Source organism: Gallus gallus, chromosome 2, assembly GCF_016699485.2.
Source record: "Gallus gallus isolate bGalGal1 chromosome 2, bGalGal1.mat.broiler.GRCg7b, whole genome shotgun sequence".
NCBI lineage: Eukaryota > Metazoa > Chordata > Aves > Galliformes > Phasianidae > Gallus > Gallus gallus.
In genome coordinates, this window is record NC_052533.1 from 140,348,201 (window position 1) to 140,370,054 (window position 21,854).

Genomic DNA, 21,854 nt, shown 5'->3' on the forward strand with positions numbered 1-21,854 from the left:
GGAGGTTGCAAAGGGAGGAAATTTGGAAAGCTTTTTATCTCCATAAAAATGTTTTATAGAATTTTCATTTTGCTCTTGCCTATATTTTCAGTTAATAAAATAGAGTCTGCTTATGTTGAGAAGACTGAAGTATTAAGTGTAAGAATTTTTAGAAGCCTCCCTAATTCCAGGATGAAGTGACGCAGATATAATTTGGTCCTCAAATAAATAACTGATTTGTTTCTGGGTGTGTGGGATCACACAATCAAACATGATTTCATAGAATCATAAAATGGCTTGGGTTGGAAGAGACCTCAGAGCCCACCCAGCCCCAACCCCCTGTCATGGGCAGGGCTGCCCCCAACCAGACCAGACTGCACACAGCCCCATCCGACTTGATCTTGAATGCCTCCAGGAATGGGGCACCCACAACCTCCTGGCAGCCTGTGCCAGTGCCTCACTGCCCTCTCAGTGAAAAATGCTCCTCACATCTAATCTAAAACTCCCCTCACTTGAAGAACCTTACGTAAATCTTGTCAACTTTGACACTGGAATTAATATTTTTCAATTTCATCTTAGGTGTACATTGCAGAGTGAGAATTGTCCAACTCTCAGCACTGTCGTGTGTTATGCAGCTGAAATCCAATGAGAAAGCTTGATAATACCTTTGTCTAAGTCTTTCATACTCAAGTAATAGGGCTGCTAGTGATTTTGAACCTGGTTGTTTTTATTCAGTGGTTTCCTAGCTTTGTTGATATAGTTAAATTTTAACTATTTTAGTTCTTGTGGCATTATGTTATGATCAAAGCAGTGTATAAATTAACACCTTATCAAGTAAAAAAAATACATGCATCCCTTTATACTGCTGTTGTCTGATAATGTTTTGAGTGGTGAATTTGGCCAAGAAAGACCTTGAGGCAAAGCTTCTTGTTGAAAGTTGGAAAAAGGGGAAGAAAAATATCCCATCGTTATTCTATATAACTACTTTGGCTTTTCTTCTGGATGTTTCCTGCTATGCTCTGTAAAGGAAGAATGCACAAAAGGATTTGGAGTATGCAGATTGGTTTAATTGAAAAAGCTGAAATACGCAGTCGCCATCAGCAAGATCTGGTCTGAACCAACTACATGGCTAACAAAAATCAATCTTTGATCAGAACAAAAATCAGAATTTTGATCAGAATTCAAATGAAGTTGTGCAGAATGCTGTCAGTTATTTCAGTTAATAGCTGGCCTAATTAAGGTGGTCTGCAGTGACAACTTCTCTACGGGAGGAAGTTATGCATCTTAACATTCAATATCTAGTCTATTGCTGGGAAAGGGAAGGCAGTTGCAGTGACAAAAAGGAGTAAGGTACACGAGGCTGGCAGTGGAATTCCCGGTGCCATTTCTCACACAAGTGGCCATGACTGACTATCTGCCTCGGTGCTGCCCACTCCTGGGCTTTCCAGGAGGACGGCGCGTCTCTCTCCGTGCTCTCCTCCTCAGGAAACCTTCCTCCTCGCTGCTCTCCTCAGAGCTGGAGGTTTGGGCCCCTGGTTCTGTGCCGACTGAAGGCCTTTCGTAAGGGCCACCTCGACACGAGGCTTTCTCCTCTTGGCACACTTGACCATGTGGAAACTTAAGGCTTTCATTGAAGAGAGCAGAAGCCATGCACTGGGCTGCTGTCTGGTCACAAGCACATAGGAGTTTCTCACACAGGCTCCAACCAATACCTTAAAGAGAAGTTCTAAAATGAATATTTAAAAACAGTTACAGCTAGTCAATGCCTAATTTGTCAGTGGTAGATGAGATCTTGACTAAAATTGTCAATTTTTCCTTGAATTTTAGCTTCCAAATTCACCTTTAATCACTTAAGTATGCTTGATGCCAAGGTACTGAGTGCCTGGAGCTGTGGCTGGCATTAGGTGGATTTATGCAAATAAAAACACCAACAGCTGTCCTTTGTCTCCTGAATGCAATTCTTATCTTGACCTGATCACATCAAGCACAGTGATGTAATAACCTTGATCTCAGCTAGGACCTTGATCTCACCCAGTTTTGGAGTAGCCATTGATGACATTTTGTAAGCCCAATTTTGCTGCCACCATTCTGTAGCATACTATAGGCACGGTGGTATTCAGCCTGTAATAATTTCATACACTGTCATCAGAAGATGAGTGATGTCTCTGACTCAAACCTACATTTTGGCATATGATCAAAGCATACAACTTCAGATCGTGAACTCCTTTCTGCTGGACATCCAAGTGTCTTAACTTGTTCCACACAGCAGTGATGAGAGAAGCAGCACCTAAAATAAACAGCTGGGGTAACTGAGAAGTATTTCATTTTCCTACATCACACAATATTCACAATTTATTTTATCCTTTTTTTTTCAATATCTGTCACAACTGAAAATATCATTTTTATTTTGCAGAAAAATCTTTCCCATAAAGATAAAAATAGCAAAAAAACCCACCTGTATTTACTTTCCCAGTCCCCTTCCTATTTCCTTTGGTATCTTCTGTTTAGAGATGCAGTTTTTTATGTTTGTTTAAGATTTAAAACTGCCACTGCATCTGTGAACAAACCCTCCTTTAGCAGTATCTTGAGATGTTCAAATATTGTTGGCTGAGAATCTGAAAACCACACACTGTTAGCCAGTGCACTGACTAGCCTCGACGTTGTCTATTTTTATCATGCATGGGCAGTCTTACTTGTGGACAAGTGCAGGAAAATTGTGCGTGCTGTGCACTCAGAGCCATGCTCAGACTCGATATGGCTCCAGCTGTAATGATTTCCACTCAAGGAATGATTTTGTTTGAAAATGAAATGCTTTCAGGGAAGATTTCCTTGGTTTGGGTATATTCCCTGCCTCACTCTGTGTAAGCACACCCCGCCACTTCTTTACCAGCTGTGCCCTGATGGCCCACAGTTGCAGGTCTCTGGGCTCCAGATCAGGTGCACTGCACTCCATATGGACTCCTTCTGAATGACAGTCTGACACAAAAGTTAGTACTCTTCTATTTATAAACCACCTCCCAAACCACCTCTTAGCCAAGATTCACTGCAACCCTTATCCTCATCTCTTTTGATATGCAGTTTTCTACTCTATTGGCTTCTTTCTTATTTTAAAAGTCCTCTCCAAAACACTGATGCAAGAACAGACCATGTTTAGTGACATTTGAGTATTTCACATTTTATATAATTAATTGGAATATATTAAGCATGGTCTGACTACGGATACCAGAGAATCATGAAATACTTTAGGTTGGAAAAGACCCTTAAGATCATTAAGTCCAACCAAGAAGCAAACACTGATCTTGGCTGGTCCATAGTCACTCCTTAATACCTGCAACTAATGGCAGTTTAAAGAAGAGCCCACACCTGTCCAGAGCATCAGTAGGATGCCCTCTTCCTTCCTGGCCACAGTAGCAACCATAAGACTCAAACTCCTCTGGACATCTCTCAGTTAAACAGAACAACATTTCTCCCAGCTGGGGCAGCTCTCTCTTCTCTCTTCCATTTCCTCTCTCTTGCAGAAAGGTTAATCGTTCACATACTATAAAGTAAAAAAAAACAAACAACAACAACAACAAAAAAAAACTGTTCAACATACCATATTCTCAACAGTTGAAGACATTCATTATTTCTAAGTCATTGCTCTAGTCATTAACCTATGACTTTTATAATAGCACTAAGGAAGACAGCAAGAGAAGTGGGGAAGATACTAAGTAAAGAGAGAAATCCCTATGAAGATCTAAAATGCAAGTCAAATAGTATTGCAGACAGTACTTTGCAACCCCTTGTAATCCTTCATATTTAAATTTTTTTTTTTCAAGAATATTCAAACCTGGTTGAGATAAGAAGTCGGTAGCTTCTCTCTTGGCTAATTCAGCAAATAGAGCCCTAACCTCTTGTTCTTACACACTGGGTGATGATTAAGTGTGAAACAACAAGAAGTTTTTTACAAACTTTCAAATGTCTGATTTGATATATCTTCCACCTAGCAGTAAAGGTGTGCTCAGACTAAGGCATGTACATGATTTATTCATGGTGTACTCACACAATAGTTCTAATAAAGCTTGTCTGCCATGGCAGACCAATCAGTAACAGTTCTGCTTTCCTCAAGGGAAGGATTCCGGATTCTGGAGACCTGTCTGTCACTCCCTCAGACTGGAAAGTTTCTTCAGATGACTCTGTCTCCTGATGCTCACCAGTCCATATGTGCACATCTGACTGGTTTGGAATAACTATTGTATTTACATGTAATACAAGCCTAACTCTTAATATAGAAGTAACTGAAGTTTTCATAAGATCATAAAATCACAGAATGTTTGAATTGGAAGAGACCCTTAGAGGCCATCTAATCCAACACCCCTGCACTGAACAGGGACACCTACAGCTAAAGCAGGTTGCTCAGAGCCCTGTCCAGCCTCACCTTGAGTGGATCCAGGGATGGGGATATCCACTGCCTCTCTGGGCAACCTGTACCAGTACTTCACTAATTACATATCACTGGAAAATTAAAAATTTTTTTACCTTTTCCTGCAGGTCCATTGGGTCCCCTAACAGACAGTGACAGTTCTTCCAGAGCTGCTCTGGGGGAAGGTGTGCCCAGGCCACCTCTTGTAGGAATTGCCTCTGGAGATCACATACGCACAGATCAGACTTTTAAACATTAGACTTGCAAACATAGGATAAACTCTATCAGTAATGTGTCCCAAAGGGCATACTCCGAACCAAAACCAATCTTCTTGCAGTTTTCCAACATCTGCTTTACTAATGATTGGAAGAATGTTCATTAGCGGTAAATTAAACTTCCCTAGGCAAGTAATATTTGAAAATGAACTGCCACAGCTGGTATTGAACACAGCATCCTGCACAATCTAACCAGATTTAGGGAGGAAATGGTGCTGTTCTGCATGTTGGTGAGAAATACTGAAGCCCAACAGCTGTGAACAGCAAGACGGAGCACTACAAATTACAGTGGAGTTAGTGCAGGCTGTACTTGCCTTTCTCTTTTGTCCTTGCAGATGTGCCCACAGGAATAAACTCAGTGGGGATAATTCTGACTTCCGCCGAGTTAATATCTGCCTGGAAGGAGCCTGGAGAGGTGGTTATCTCTCCTGCTGGGACCTCAGCTCCTGTAAATCTGTCCTCTGAATCAGCAGAAAGAAGAAAGAAGAAGATATGGAGCAATAGGTATCAAGATTTTCATTTAAGATAGTAGGTCAGAGTAATATCCGGGGGCAGAACTGCTGTGAATTGATGGTCATAGAGAAAAGTCATTCTAGATAAAGGTTAGGAAAGCAAAGATCATCTGCTCTGGTCATTTGTTCACATCTCTTGTCTTTCAGAAAAAAAAAAAAAAAAAAAAAGGAACTAGTTATATACAACCAATGTGGTGTTTTGCTCATTTCATTTGTTTGTTCTTAAATTTATATGTCACATACCAAGGTACTAAGCTGTGCCAGGTACTAAAAATAAGGCTGGGTGCTGATTAGTTGGCCATACTGAGAGAGGAAGGATAAGAAGGATAAGATGAGGTGTCATCATCTGAGAAAACTGCTAAAAAACAGTGTCAGTTTATGAAAGGGTACAAAAAATAGCAGCAACACTAGGGATACTGCTTGAATGATGCAGAGCTGGGTAACTGCACGATTTACTTCTTTACAGCCATAAGGAAATATCAAGGGGAAAATAAGTTGAGCTGAATAGATGCACCATTTTAAAGAAGTTCTTTAGAATCATAGAATTGCTCAGGTTGGAAAAGACCTTAAAGATCATCAAGTCCAACCGCAATCTAACCATACTACCCTAACTAACAACCTCTGCTATATCATGTCCCTGAGCGCCACATCCAAACGGGTTTTAAACACATCCAGGGATGGTGATGGTGACTCCTAGAAATTAATTTTTTTTTTTCTTTTCTTCTTCTCTTTTTTTTTTTTTTTCATCATTGGCTGAAAATGTCTGATGAATTTGGATGTCACTTATCTTTCTTTTTTTTTTTTCTTTTTACCTTTCTCTTTTCATATAAGCTAACTTGTAAATGAAAACAGTATTTTCAAATGGCTTCATTTTTTTTTTTTCTAAATATCAGTGCAAAGGGTATTGCATTTCAGAAATAAACTGCTTCATTTTCAAAGGGACTGTGTGCATAGTTTCCATGTTTGAAAGCCTACCCTTTTAAATTGCTGGACTGAACTAATTAATTGGATTCCACTCAAATTCATTAAGTTCATCCCTCTGAAGTTCTTTTTTTTTGGCATACATTGGAAATAACCTGTCTTAGTATAAGAGAATGGATAAAAAGAATGAAAGCACTGCTAAGAACAGAATGAAGACCATGAAAGGCTGCAGGAAGGGATGAATAGCAGCACGCTAGTCTCACAGCTCAGCAAGGTGCACATTTTATGTCACTTTGTTTGGCAGTGATGTATTGAAATGAAAGTGATTCCTGCCAGGTGCAGATAATATAACCGGAGTTTGCAATATTCTGCAGTTTGCTAAGAACAGATATCACAGATAATCTTCTAGCAGCCATGCGGACCTCCAACAGAACACACACATTTTCTGATACATTCAAGTTAGTGGAGGAGAAGATTTCTGAGCAGAGCTTATTATAGCAATGAGTTATTTCTGTATTGAGGTGGGAGACATGGATGTTACCCAGACAGTGTGATTTGAGTCAAAAAATGGCTCCTTCCTTCTCTCCGTATTCAGAGTCACTTGACATTTTTTGCGCAGTTAATTCTTCCTGAATGATCATTTTCACATAAAGGAGTCATAGGTAATTTCAAGTCTGCTATGGTACTCCACCTACTTTTAGCTGTAGCTACTGGTGCAAATGTTCTCATAGAAATGATAATGGCAAAAATGTGAAATAACTTTTAGTCTGGGAAAGAGTTCCATAAAATTCTGTATATTAAAGGAGGAGGTAAAATAAAAATGAACCCTTCTGGCAGCAAATCCTATGAATGTAATTTAAGGGTATCAGAAAACCTGATGGAAAGAGGTTTTCTCAAATACTTGCACGAGGTGTGCAAAATGAGCGGCTGGAGGCAATGGATAGCAAATAATCCTCAAATAATATCTGTGATTTTACTCCTATCTAACTTCAACTCCCCTGCAGCCCAGTCCTCACTGTGCACAGATTCTTAACTGTGATGTTTTTGATAAAGAATTGCTGTGCGAAAGGCGAGGAAAAGCCTGGAACCACTGACTTTTCACTAAGGGAATAGGAGAAGACCAAGACATACCTCAGTGGTCCCTTGTGACAGCTGGACAGAAAGCAGAGCGCCGTGGTAGTGAAGTACCTTCTGCATTTCTGCAATGCATGTCTGAAGTGGCTTTTATGGAGAGCATCATAAAGCTTAACGAAACATCACTATTAGGCATGCTTTATAAAGAGGGTAATTAGGAGAAACAAAGTGGTTTGCTCAATGATGTGCAGGTCAGCAGAACTACAGGTATTACCTAGAAATCCCAGCAATAAAGCTTAATAAACTAAAACCTGCTATCACCTGGAGTCAGGAGGGCCTGATTCACCAGCAAAAGTATATCCGGGTTCTTACCTCCAGCACTGGAAGTCCCCAGGGCCATCTCACTGGGCTCAGAGGAAATCACTGCTGAAGACAGAAAACGTAAACTCAGACAAGCTGGTAGCACAGATTCTTATGAGAAGTCACAGACTTATAAAATACCCCAAGTTGGAAGGGACCCATAAGGATCATCAAGATCAACTCCAAGTCCTCTCAATGCCTTGACTCCAAGCCAAGAGAACAGCTTCTTCAGCAGAGGAGGAAAGACCCATGTATGGAGATTTTCCTGATTTTCTATACACATTAATAGTTACAGAAAAAGTGATGCTCACAGAATAACCTCATTACTACATTCAGATGAGGTGCTATAAAGAAACAATATAAATAGAACTGAAGCAGAAAATTCCATATTGAATCCATTTGACAGACTACAGTGAAGAGAACTAGGTATAAAATCTCACTATTGTGCACAGAACAGATGACAAATTCCTTGCAAACACATTGTATTTGACTGTGTTGAAAGTGAAAAATGAATGGGTAGCTACCAACCGAATCCTTCCTTAATCTCTAATTCATTGCTTTAGTTCATGCACTGGTGTTCATTTATCAGAAGCATATTGATTAACAGAGCCATCAGATGATCCTAGAATTCATCTGTGCATCTTTTTGTGTGTTGCTAGGATGGTGTGATATAAGAAAGAATTTTTTTGCTGTCAAATGTATTTCTGAGTAGTGTCTTGTTTTGGTTTAATATGGTTCCCACAGCAGCCAGTGGTGAAGCTCTTGGGGTTTAAATGGGGAGACAACTAATTCAGTTGAAGTGGTTCTCCAAATATTTCATGCAATCATAGTCATGGAATGATTACGGTTGGAAAAGACCACTAGGATCATCTGGTCCAACCATCAACCCATCACCACCATGCCCACTAAACTACATCCCTCAGTGCCACATCTACACATTTCTTGAACTTCTTCAGGGAGGAAAACTCCACCACCTTCACAATTTGCCTAAACGTTGTCTGGGTTGCAACTCCATCTTTCTAAAATTTCATATACTGGCTTTTATCCACAGACAATATTTTGAGCATTGTAATAAACTGTGCCTGTCCAGAGAGCACAAGTGATTGTTTTGGGGGATGTAAAAGATTAATACAGGTATGAAAATACTGCACAAAACTACAGTTTCATCTCAAATAATTAAATATCTCTTCGAAAACAGCAAATGTTCAACTGACTGAGGGTGTGGTGGTGGGGTCCCACACAGTATGTCTCTGCCAGACCCCACTGCCACAACTTCTCTTTCCCAAAAGGTCTGTTTTGGTGAAAACAGGTTTTGTTCTAAAGTTCTCAGTCTCAGCCCTTGGGAAATGTTGAGTAAAGAGTGGTTAAGCACATGGAGCACACAAGCTGAAGAACTGCACATTCTCATCTGGTCTTGAATTGTATCACCAAAACATATCTACTTTTATAGCAGCCATCTTAGAAGGGCTGTAAGAAAACAGCTTGTTCCTGTATTTTATTCTTCCAGCTGAAACTGGGAATCTGAAAACAGCACTTCTTACACTGTAAGTTACAAACCTTCTTCCACAGATGCTGTCACAGCCTCTGCTTTCTCGGTCTCACGATGAAAGAACTCTGCAAAAAGAAAAGCATTTTTCTCCAAAGAGAGTCATGGCTTAGGATGCTCACAGACAGGAGCTTGGTGTAACGTGGTCAGAGCAGCAGAACAAAACACATCTCCAAATATCATCACTACTATACTTTTCATTGTGTTTATATACAAATATAATAAAATGTAGTAAATATTAACCTAATTATAGGTAGTTAACTATTAATTAGTTAATTATAGGTAGTTAATTATAGTCAGCAATGTACAGTGTAATTAATAAAAAGCCCTCAGTCTCTATCACTGTTTCAATCTAAACTAGAAAACTGATCAACAATAAGCATTCTGTAAGTATCCCTTAAGGATAAGAATTAATGTTTAGAAGTAAAACTCAAATGTTTCAGCCTAGGTGCTTTGCTGAAGCAGAGCCCAAAATGTCCATGCAGAGAGCAAATAGCAAAGGACTCATCTGAAAATATTTTTTAAATGCTGTCAGTGTTTTTCTTCTTGCATTATTTCTAAATGAGATTCAGGTTCTCTTTTGAATTCCTTCTTTGAAAAATGAGTCATTTGGCTGAAATTATCCTGATCTCAGTAATGGCTGGTCACAAAAGCAGTGCTTTGGTTTATGAGTTCTTTCTCTTCCTTTCTTCCTTTCATATTTTGATGTCTTGCTAAAAATTGCCTTTGCTTTTAAAAAAAGAAAAAAAAAAAAAAAGGAATTAATATATTCCAAAATTCTTATGCTATCTTATGCTATTTTCCTCAATGCAGATATTCTTCTTGATTTAGTATACTTCAATCAATAAGTCACAGAGGTAAGGACGTACCCCCTGTGTGGCGTGTTGTCAGCTCTCTCTTGCTGGTTGTTTCTGAAAAGGAGAAAGCTCTCTTACACAGTGGAGTCTGTAGACTGAAGTCAACATTTAAACTTGATAGTACAACAAATCAGGAGTTGATTGCATTTATTCCTATTAAGGCAAAGGTTTAGGAAAATATTTGAATTTTCTCTGTAATAAAGAATCCGCCAAATTACTTTTCCCAGAAATTTATCTGATATCCTTGTTATGTTTGTTGCTTTTTTTCCAAAGCCTGAATTGGACAGAACAGCTACACAGAAAGGTAATTACATGAGCAAGCACCAAGTAAAAATGATTCATTCAAAGGATTTAAATTTTCCTGTAATAAATATTACCAGGAGCCTAATTTGGTGGAGGTATTCAGTGAGCTAAGGTGGAGTCTCTCTCTATCAGCTGGGGTAAAAGCAGCATGATTTTCCTGTTAGCACATAACAATTTCACTATTATTTGTAATGCGTTGAAGATGCTGTACTCTGTATTAGAGCCACCTGACCCCAGTGAAAGATTACTGGCTTACACAAAACATTTTGCTGGCACTGACACAAATTTTGCTGAGGCATTTTCTTCTCCTTTGGCCTCTTTATGAAGGGATATACACATGCAGAGCCCTAAATTCATGTATCTGTTCTTAGCACTGAGGTGTGCCAATATAAGTGAAGGGATCAGAAAAACTAGCAGTGTTTTTTCACATCTGACCCAGCTTTGGAGCTTGAGTCGTAGAAACAGAGAGAATTGTAGGGGCTGGAAGAGACCTCTGAAAAAAGCAGTCCAACCCCTTGCTACAACAGGTTCCCTAGGGCACGCTGCACAAGGAAAGTGTCCAGGAGGGTTCTGAATATCTCCAGAGGAGATTCCATCACTCTCTGAGCAGCCTGTGCCAGTGCTTCGTGCCCATTGCCCCTTGTCCTGTCACTGGGCACCACTGAAAAGAGCCTGGTCTCATCCATTTGACACCTATCTTTTAGATATATATGAGTGTCGATAAGATTCCCTCTGAGCCTCCTCTTCTCCAGGATGAACAGACCCAGGTCTCTCAGCTACACTCATAAGACAAATGCTCCAGGCCCCTTATCATCTCCGTGGCCCTCCTCTGTTCCCTGCCTGTTTTAAACTGAGGAGCTCAGGAATGGACACAGCACACCAGATGTGGCCTCATCAGGGCAGAGGGGGAGGATCACTTCTCTCAACCTGCTGGCCATGCTCTTCTTAATGCACCCCAAGACACCGTTGGCCTTCTTGGCCACCAGAGCACACTGCGAGTGACCTCAGTAGGTCGCTAATCACCCTAAGCAGCACCCAGTCACTCAGCTTGGCAGGTGCCTCCTGAAAAAAAAACAAAACAAATAAATCCCCACGTCTAACTGGACTTTTCCTGTTGCAGCTGCATCTCTTGCCTCTTCTCCTGACCCCATGCCCCTCCAAGGGGAGTCTGGCTCCTTCATCTCTGCACAACCCCACAAAGAAGAGAACAATATGACACTGTGATCCCTCCCCTCTTTCAGCAGGTGCTCCAGCTCCTCACCAGCTTGGTAACCCCTCCTGGCCTTGCTCCAGGACAGCAATTAGCCTGCCTTCTTCTCTCTTGGTTTTCATTTGAGTCTGAGTAAGTGGCGAATAGGACAGACTGCCAGATTTAGTGCAGGAAATCACTCAGCTACTGCTCCATTCACCTTGGGTCAGACTGGATGCCAAAAGAAAACCCGACAGGAGGGGCAGTTGGTCAGATTCGGATTGTTACCTGTAACCAGAGATGGACAGGAGGAGACATCCAGGCCATTCAGGGAAGAGTTAATATGAGCGTTCCCAAAACACTCAATGGCATCTTTGTCACAGGTGCAGAGGAACTGTTCACAGGGATCCCCATTTTCTGCAAATTAAACAAAAATCCAAACAAGGTGCTATTGAAATATCTTTTTTTTCCCTGGATCGCTTTTCCTCCCTGTAAGGTTTATGTCTGTATTCATTAGCGCATGCCTACTTATACCATGATTCCTCAGGTTAAATACATTCCAGTTTTGTAGTCCCACAGAGTTTGTAATCTGACATAGCTGGTAATGGGCTGCTGGAGCCTGGTTCTTTCTACAGAGCAGTGAGGAGCTCAGAGCAGGGCTTTGCTGCATCTGATTTTTGCATGGAAATCTTAACCCATCTGATATTGAGTGTAAAATATTCCACCTATCCCCAGGAAGTCACAGTCCACAGGCCAAGTTTTTCACAAGGGATGTGTTTTGCACTTGATAAAGGCAATGAGTTTCTCTACAAAAATACTGTTTTCCCACTTCTTCAAATCCTTTTACCTTTCAGAGCTTTCAAAAATATTGTTCTGTCAGAGCTCTTATACAGTTTTTCCGTTTTCAACATTCTGTATCTATTCATTTTGTTTTCCTCTCTTATTTCAGTTTGAACAAGACATTTTCTGATTAAGTATGGAGAGAGCTAATAAAGCATTATTCATGTTCAGATGTGCTTGAATCTTTATAGACTGACCCAGAAAGCAAAAATGGTTTCCATTTGAAACAAGAAGTGTATATTGGGTCAGTTCTGTACTAAAACAAACAATGAAGTTCTTGGTTTGGGAATGCTGCTCTTCTTTACTGGCAACCCCAAGTCATGTTCTTGAACACAGTATTTCCTGGGAGCCAACACAGGGTGAAAAGTGGTATTAAAATTGACTGGGGGCACTCCACACTCGCCAGGCTCCTATTACAACAGCCAGGTCTCTACCCGCTAGTGTTACAGTTCTATTTGAATGCATGGGACCCTGCAAACACAGAATTTAATCCCTCAAATTACATGAAAATCTAGCCTTGAAGCTTCAGAAAGTACATTACTTTTCAAGTAATTCCCCAGCATCATCTCCATTCCCAGTACATGGAGATAAGTCAAGCAATACTCAGTGGTCCTGCAAAGTCACAGAAGTCTGGAAACCTCATCAGGAGGCTGCCTGTTAGAGGAGCCCTGACAAGTTTCTTGCTACAGGACTTCCATTCTCCTGCCAAGCTGGACCTTCATATCTCCGTGCATTCTCATTCCCATTCATCCTTGAGTGGGATACTTAATTCCTTGAGAATTCACATGTGGAGGTGGTTTCTCCTTAACTTACATATGACTTTTGGAAGGTAGGCCACAGAGAACTCCAGAATTCTGTCTTTGTGACAAGTTAATCTTACCACAGCTCAGGTTTTCTGCAGAGCAGGTGACATCTGTGGAAATTTTTGATGGGTCCCACGTGCACTCCATCTCCATCGCTTCCTCATAGCATTTGCGGTGCTGAAAACAGCATCTTAAAAGCATGAAATAGCACAAAGTTCAGACAATATGTCTTCCTTTCCATTCAAGATCAGACTGCAATGCTCATTCCTATACAAGAATGCAAAAGGTGCCAAAGGAGAAAAAGGGTCCTTGGGTAGTCCACAGACAAAAGAAAGGCTGAGTATGGCTTTTCTCTGAATCAGTCTGGTAGAATAATTACACTTGGATGCAAAGCTCAGTGGTGGGAGCAGGTCATGGGAGATGATGCTTGCATTCCAGCCTTGCTGCAGAACCTGAGGGACAAGGACCTTACAGGCAGTTTCAATAAGAAATGTACTGCCAGTGCCTGAACATCACCCACAGATCACTGCCAAACAAAGCTCCACAGATCAGTTCTTGGATTCAGCCCTGGTATAAACTGTCTCAATACAAATGTGTTGATCTGTGCTGCACCCAGCACTCTTGTAGGGTAAATGTTTGTGCAGTATCTTGTGAACCACTGCGTCCACTGTGTCTCATTGGGACTATAAATATATGTGGTGTTACCATAGAATCAGAGAATCATAGAAAATGATACTTGTTCTTTCTCCTCAATGCAACAATCAGAATTAAAATAAACCGTTTAGTCATGGAAGGGGGACATAACGTTTCTCAAACCTGAGTAAAGCAGTTTTCTTGTACCACTACTCAAGCAGTTAGAAACCTTGCATTGTTCTGTTGTCATGCAAACCCCAAACATCTGCATGGCCACTTCATATGTCAGCAGCAATGAAAATTCAAATGAAATAACATATTCATCAGTCCTCTCTTCTTTTGAGCAAGTTGTCTGTTCCTGTATTGTAGCAGCATCTGTGTGCATTGGCAGATGTAAATGAGACACCGGTAGGACATTCAGACACCACTTACACCGTGTAAAACTGTTACATAAATTAAGCAAAACTCTGCTGTTAGACTGAAACATTGTCATGTCAGTGAAATGCACTCACAGCATGGGTCTGTTATTGTATTGATAGTGGTCTTGTCCGTATCAAATGCAAATATAATATTAGCATCCAACAAACAGTGTGCTGCCAGAAGGGGTTAACTTGTGACTCATGATGTGAGGAGCTGGCTGGAGGATTTTTTGTTAAGGATGTAATAAATATGTTTTATACATCAGCCACAGTCCTGCATATGCACTGCAGGCTCACTCCTAGGCTCTGCAGTCACTTTCTCACTTCCTAAATTTAGCAAATATTTAATATTTAATCACATAATACATTAATTGTTAATTGCTAAAATATTTAATTTTTCTAGCAATTAAGGAAGCAGTCCAAGGCCTAACGATGATCGAAATTCTGATTCAATGAAAGACATCAGCGATGAGGTTTGCTCATGCTGCCAGCAGCAGATAAGAGCTCATAAATACCATCATCCCCACAGGCAGTGTTTAACAGTGGATAGATGTTATGTAAGGTGGGCAACTGATGGCTGGGCCTTCTTCTTTTTAGATAGAGGCAAAGGTGGCTTTCATTTTATATTTTCTTCATGCATTTGATTTCCTGGGAAACATAAAAAAATAATAATCCAAGAAATTCATATTCTGATATCTCAAAGCCCAATTTCTTGGACTTCAGTGTCTGTTTGTGGTCTTGCTCCCTGTTGTAACTTGGTTGAGGTGACTGCATAAGGATACCAAACAAAGGTGGGAGCAAACAGCCACCAAGAGACAGGCCTCGATGGTTTCTCAGTGCCACCAATGCTTCTTCCAGAGGTGAGACTAAAGTTCGTAGCTCTATCAGAAAACAGTTTTAAATGTCTGACTGATGAAAGGTGTCAAGTCCCACCTCAATAATGCCTGCAGTTTATTTCACTGCAAGCTCCTGCAACCTGGAAACTCCTCCACTTGGAAAATTAATCTGATACAAGTGATATAAAGTTCCTTTTTTTATTAGAGCATCATTGTCACTCAACTCTTAAGGCAACTTGATCAGAAAATAATGCCTCCTTTGCAGTCAGGGCATTGTAAGGCATGGATTGTGCACTAAATGTGTTTCTCTTTCCCCGTGGATCAAGAAGGCAGAACAGACTCTTAATGTACATATCATGTATATGTGTTCATCACTTTTTATAGAACGGCAGATGCAGTGTCAAATCCAAGATTTGCAAAACTGGTTTCTAAGAATGGAAATTAGTGGGGAAAAAAATGCAACACTGTGGGAACCATCTCTCAGAAAGATGCCTCGTTCTGGGATGATCTCTTGAATGAAGAGCATATCTGTGTCAGTGGCAAAGCAATCATTAGTCAACATTTACTGCAAACTCCGGTGGTGTTGCCATTCTCCTAGGGAAACCTCTCTATGGGACTGCCAACACCTCTGTGCTATTTCTGTGTTTGCACTGCCCTGCATTAAAATGAGGATGAGTGAAACAAAAGCCCAGATGCTCAGCTCATTGGGTATCAATGCATTCAACTGCCTAGAGGTCTCATTTCAGAATGTCATCATGTTTATCCAGAAAACTTTTCCAGCAGTAGAGTTAGATCTCTATTTTCCTAGGCATCATATACTGGAAAGTGGATGGATTAACTCCTGTGGCAGCCCAACAAAAAGACTATGCTCATTAGCTCAACACAGTGCAAGGACAACAAACTATAGATGGAGATGTTTTTTATAGGTCATGTCAGACATTTGCGTTGCAAGTGAGTGATGATTAGACAGAGCTGAGTGATGAGGGACTTGCCCTCTAAATAAATCTTCTGTAGTTGTAGAATTGCCCTTAAATCATATAGGCAAGTGTTATGCTTCAGGTCATCAGAGCATTAAGGCACTGCCAGCCAGCTGGGTCAGACAGGAGATCATAGAATAGAATCATAAATGTTGGAGAAGATTGCTAAAATCATCTCGTCCAACCATCAGCTCATCACCACCATGCCCACTAAACCATGTCACGGATAATCTCATGGAAAAGACTTACTCATCGGCTTCATCCACAGGGAGCCCTTCCATTTCAAACCGACAAGAGCAGCCATAGTCTTCAAAATCTCTGGGACAAAAGCCACTGACACACTTCATTTTGTTCACAAAGTTGAGCAAGGCAGGGAAGTTTGTGAAGATGGACTGTAGCCAGGTGAAGTGAGAACCCAGACAGTCTGCAAAGAGAACAGTGAGCAAAGGTTAGCCAAGCATGGGTCACACGTGGGTGATGTCAGTGTGAAAGCAAAGCCTAAACCAGGCAGTACAGTAACATGGGGGCACTGAGCAGTGCTCAGCAGTAAGCAGTATTTAGGATTCTAGCAGTCTTTGAGCAACCTGCAGTCTCAACAATTCCTGTTCCATTTCAGTATATATAAAAGCACATTCCACAGCTGAAGTACAAGTGAAGCACATACTTACCAAAAAATAATGCAACACTTTCCACATTCTGAAAGACTCCGTTGAAGAATGTGGCATTGTCTAGATGAACAAAGCAAAAATATTTTTTTTTAAAAATGGGTGACAAGTATGGCTCCCAGACTGTTGCTTGTCTTGCTTCTGTTGTCAAAACCCGTGGAGATGAGAATTTCATGATAGTTACTAACTGCATGCTTCCCTGCAATGTTTTGGAGTATGAGTTATTCAACACTGCAACGCTATACCATAGAAAGTAAAGCTTAAATCATTCTTACTCAAGATTCTTTCAGGTGTGTTAAGAAGCTCTGGCAGAAATGCTGGTGGCTCCAATTCTTGGCCACCTACTTCAGCAAACAGATTTGAGAAGAAAAGAGATTTTAAAATTGAGAACAAAATAACATATACTTCATTAAGATGCATACAATGCATGCATATTGAATAGCGTATATCAGCAAGCTGATTTAGCAAAGCAGTGAAACACTTAGTTCCATCCACACCCAGAAATTCACATCCAGAAATATTCTGATAAGCCTCATTGACTTCAACTTAATAACCAGTTTAACTGCTGGTGAGGATGTAAGATTTAATGTGATGCTTAGCAAAGAATTTGAGAAGATTTTTCTAAGATTATATTAGAGGACCTTCTCAGGATTTGGGAGTTTATCACAACTATTTTGGAATGAATGAAGTATCCTTGGACATAGTCACTATGCCAGCAATATATTTATCCAGCAATATATTTATCAAGTTTGGTGGCAGAATGTAAGTATGGGATTGAAGGAGGTAGGAGGTAGGAAAAGGTACTTCCCCTTACTGTTATGGTCTCCCTGAATGTCTTTGCCCTAATTAAAATCTTTCAGATGAAGAGAAAACCAGCAAAAAATGTCCCTCATTCCAACAATATGGAAGAGACAGAGAGGAAGAGACTGCTTTCCTCAGAACAGAAAAGGCCTCCTGGCATCACAGAACTGGAACAAGTCTATTGAAAGCTTGACAGCCACAAGGAATTCAAACTCAAGAATAACATGCTGAGCAAATCAATAGCATTTAATACTGTATATTTATACGTGCATTAAGTCATGCTTACTAACGAAAAGCTTCCCCTTATTTTTTGACTTAAAACCTGTGTTTCCCCTACAATGACAAACTTCCTATCCTGAAGCCATGTTCTGTTGAGTGTGTGTAGAGCTAGCTTTTAAAACGCTGCACACTTCCATGCCTCAAACAGAGTGTCTGTTGATGTCTATTTATAGATAGCCCTTTCAGCAATGTTTTGGAAAGCATGAAAATTCTATCAACTTGAATGAAACAGAGAAGAAAGTTTATAAAGTCATGTTACACAGATGATTGGAGATGTGATTCTTCTAGTACCCCTCATTTGCATGTAATTGTCAGCAAAATTAATTTGCACGCACCCAATTACACACAGATATCTGAAGCTCCCCTTGAGAAACATCTCTACCACAGGGTCAACTGTTTGGAAAGCATTTAGTTTTTCCAATCCTTTTATTGCTAAAAATGGTATTTCTAATTGTCAGAGAGTCAACATCAGTGAATCGATATTTTCTAATAAGATTGTTTAATTTATTTAAATTCTGATGTAAGGACAGTAAGAAAATACTTTCTGAATCAATCATTCTCTTATTCTTTTTCTATCATGCCTTCTGGGGCTAATGTTCCTGCCTCATTCCCTACCTGGTCAGTGAAAGACTGTGCTACACAAATCAATCTTTTAAATTGTAGAACATCCTGAGAGAGTCAGCTTTTCTCACCTTTCTCTACAACGTGCTAAATGGCTTGGCATGCGTCCTGAGGAGACTTATGTGGTACATCAGCCCTTGGGATTTCCAACTGTATGCCTTACCCACAGAATTTTTTCATCATTTAGATGCAAGGGCTGTGTCTGTGTTGCTATGCTGAGAATGCTTTTGAGAAGTGTTATCTCAACAAATCCCCCCCCCCAAAAAAAATCACTGTGCCTCTGATTGTTTTTGCAGTCTTGTCTAATTACAATGACATTATACAGGGCATGAACGCAGTCATTATAATATCTGGGGAGCACAAACATTGATTGTGTTAGGAAACGTCATAGCAAATCCAACCTATTTGATTTCTACAAGGGAAATCCCATTAGCTCCTCGTGTCTACAGTTTTTCATGCACTGACATTTGTTTCAATCTCAATGTAGAGATGAGCAAAGTGGATTCCACATAAGTCTAAATCGATAATCCTTCGCAAAGCCCCAACTGACCTAAGGCAGCATTTCAAATCTTTATGCTTTGACTGTGCTCAGATGGAGGAAAACAATCTAAAAAATGTGGCATAGCCAAAAGGCCTTGGGAGAAAATGTCTTTGCTATGTCAGAAAAATCTCTGAGTGCACAGATATTTCTGAGTATACTGGTTATTATCAATATATATCGCTGCTTTGGCATTCCTTATCAGTGAAGTGGGAAAATGCTGATATCCTTACTAATTTCTGCCCATATGCTAGGAGATTTAATGCTCAGTTTCATTAATATAACTTCCCTGTGACTCTTGTATTAGACTAGTTTATTTACTGACTTGCAGTGCACGTGATACTTTATAAAAAATGAAATGGTATGGAGAGGTCAGTGCAGAATTTTGTGTATACCAAGGTGTTCAACTTTCTTTTCACTTCAGAAATAACCTCATGGAACAACCAGGAATGCTCTAAAAATACTCCCCTTCAATGGCACATCGTTACTCATTATGACTTCCACACACAGTGTAGGGACTGTAGAAATTTGAAATGTTGCCTGTCCCTGTCACTGGATTGTTGAAAGCTCATTTATCATAGGACAACTAAGTGTAAATAGTTACATGCAGAAAAAAAAAAAAGAAAATATTCTAAGTAAAAATTCAAAGAAAACTTTAACTTAAAGCAAGGACCCACTTAACGGTTTGGAGAATTTATATAATACATTTCTTTCATGAGTATAATTTATATTTTTGTAATTTTTTGAAATCTAAAAGGCTCAGATGATGACCAAATGCAAGCAGAAGATAAGATGCATTTTTTTGTTCCTATTTTTTAGCCCCACTAAATGTTTCTTCCTTCACTACATGTCCTGAGGAAAAAAAAATGCTTTATAACTGCTCCATAGTTAATTATTTCAGTGCATTTGAGCGCTGAACAACAATGTTTGAAGGGGTAAGTGTGCATTTCCAAATGTTATATTTCCAAATGCATATACTTAAAACAGTATTTAGTCATAGATGCAAAATAACCATAAAAAATAAATGTTGACTTACCACTGTGCAGCACCATGAACATAGACATCAAAAGAATTCCAATCATTTTTTTTATTTGATCCAAATACAAGAAAAAATCAGCAGACTGGTGTGCCTGGTGAGTTAAGTAAAATGATAGAATGTTATTTCTTTAATCTGAGTGTAGGTGGCCATTAAGTTAGAAAATCATTCTTTTGTAGCCTGGCCGTATATCTGCTTAATGCAACAGTTTTTTCTCTTGTAAGTGCATGTACTGCATCAAAGATCGGTCTTATAAATGCTCCACACTTTATCAAACCCCTCTATGAACCTGATTAAAAATATTTACTTCAGTACTGATTTAGGTCAACAGGTTCCTCAAATTGCCATAGACAAGGTAAGTCCATTTAGCAATGAAAGTATTTTTATTTTGCAGTTTTCATGACTTACTTGATCTAACAGTTCTTATAAATGATCTAACATTCTGGAATTACTTCTACTGAAACCAGCTAGTCTACAGTCCTATGTCTTGGTTAACTTCATATCATATAAATCACTTTGTAGTCACACATTTACTCTGATTGGTCTCGAGACTGATGTAAAGCATCGTATATTTTCCCAATCAAATACTGTCCTGCTTGGAAATCTTCAAATTTTGGACGCATTTGACCTTATAAAAATGTGTGTAAGGAATTATTCTGAAGCCAAAGCTTTGCGCTAATATTCAGTTAATGATGGAAGAAAGATAGATTTTGAACTACCATTGCAGTTTATCCTAATTTAAAACAATTTCCTAAGTCAAGCACAGATATTTTTACAGCTAAAAAAATATGCATTTATTTATCAATTTTCAAACATGTACCTTTTAATTGTCTTCTTCCTCAAGTGAAAGGTCATTTAAAAATCTTGAAATATTTCATCAAAAATGAGGTTATAAATATAAGAGCCATAAATATTTATACTCTATTATCTGAATCTTCATACCTGTATTTCAGTCTAGCACTCTGCAATCCTGAATAAGTTTTCCCTACATTTTCTCCCTTATTCCTGTATTATAGAGTACATCTAGAAAAAACTTACCTTGAGGGATATTATTTGAAAGCAGTTGGATGTAAAACAAATGGATTTCAGCAAAGTTAGTACTAAGTGATTTATACCCACTGGGTATATACCTCACCCATGTGATCAGTCCCCTTATCAAACCCACTTCAACATTTATTAATTAATCCGTCCATGAAGTTCCTGAGATTCATAATGCCAGCAGAGTAATATAGCTCCACTCATGTAAAGGATCTATACTGAGAGGTCTTTTCTGCAGGTGCACTCACCGTATAGTAACTTGCCCTGATACTCTGTGGCTGTAATTAAATAACAATCATTTCACTGTTATTAATCACAAAATCTCTGGGGCTTGTGAATATGGCTTTAATAGCTTAGTAAGAGGTGGTGTTCAGTGATGAAAGATGAATGAAAATTTATACAGCTCTGAACACTGGCATTCCTTAGGGTTGAGAAGTCTGCTCTTGTCTATCCACAGTGGCTCCGATCCAAAGCTGAATGAAATCCAGGGTAAGGGTGAGTCCATGATCTTTGGGGCAGGCTTTTCTTCCTCAGGTAGGTGTGCTTTCTGCCAAGTTCAGACACACACACCTTTCAAAGATGCCATAAGTGAAGCTGAATTGCTGTTTGTCTCAGATTTGTGATTTTGGTGAAGGTCAGACCATCCGTCCTGAATGTCAGCAGAAGGCTGAGGTTGAAACTGATGTCAAAACAGGTCCCAGTCAGTGTGGATGGTGATTTACTCACATGCCACCATAATGTATAGACTTCTGTCAAAGCAATGCACAGGCTTTGTAGGACTGAATGTTTGATTATGTAGATTTTTTTTCTTCCCTAAGAGTTGCTAATGTGCTCCTTTCTTTTTCTTTCTTTCTTTCTTTCTTTCTTTCTTTCTTTCTTTCTTTCTTTCTTTCTTTCTTTCTTTCTTTCTTCCTTCCTTCCTTCCTTCCTTCCTTCCTTCCTTCCTTCCT

General features: G+C 39.6%; 1 protein-coding gene across 17 annotated transcripts; it reads right to left on the minus strand.

Annotated features, from left to right (window-relative positions):
• Window positions 1-1,024: 1,024 nt before the first annotated feature.
• Window positions 1,025-21,809, minus strand: OC90 (otoconin 90). 17 transcript variants are annotated; one of them, XM_040695401.1, is made up of 15 exons: window positions 21,153-21,809; window positions 19,867-19,960; window positions 16,867-16,932; window positions 16,595-16,654; window positions 16,176-16,350; window positions 13,139-13,251; window positions 11,707-11,835; window positions 9,939-9,980; window positions 9,081-9,137; window positions 7,485-7,589; window positions 4,971-5,117; window positions 4,498-4,599; window positions 3,343-3,517; window positions 2,160-2,266; window positions 1,025-1,691 (listed from the first exon to the last, which is right to left on the minus strand). In XM_040695401.1, exons 2-15 carry the CDS (start codon window positions 19,910-19,912, stop codon window positions 1,390-1,392), a joined length of 1,626 nt encoding a protein of 541 aa, XP_040551335.1. In that variant the 5' UTR covers window positions 19,913-19,960; window positions 21,153-21,809; the 3' UTR covers window positions 1,025-1,389. The 17 variants fall into 17 exon arrangements, with proteins under 17 accessions (XP_040551335.1, XP_046788737.1, XP_040551334.1 ...); XM_046932781.1 differs by having other exon boundaries at window positions 7,536-7,586; window positions 16,867-16,935; XM_040695400.1 differs by having other exon boundaries at window positions 16,867-16,935.
• Window positions 21,810-21,854: the final 45 nt, after the last annotated feature.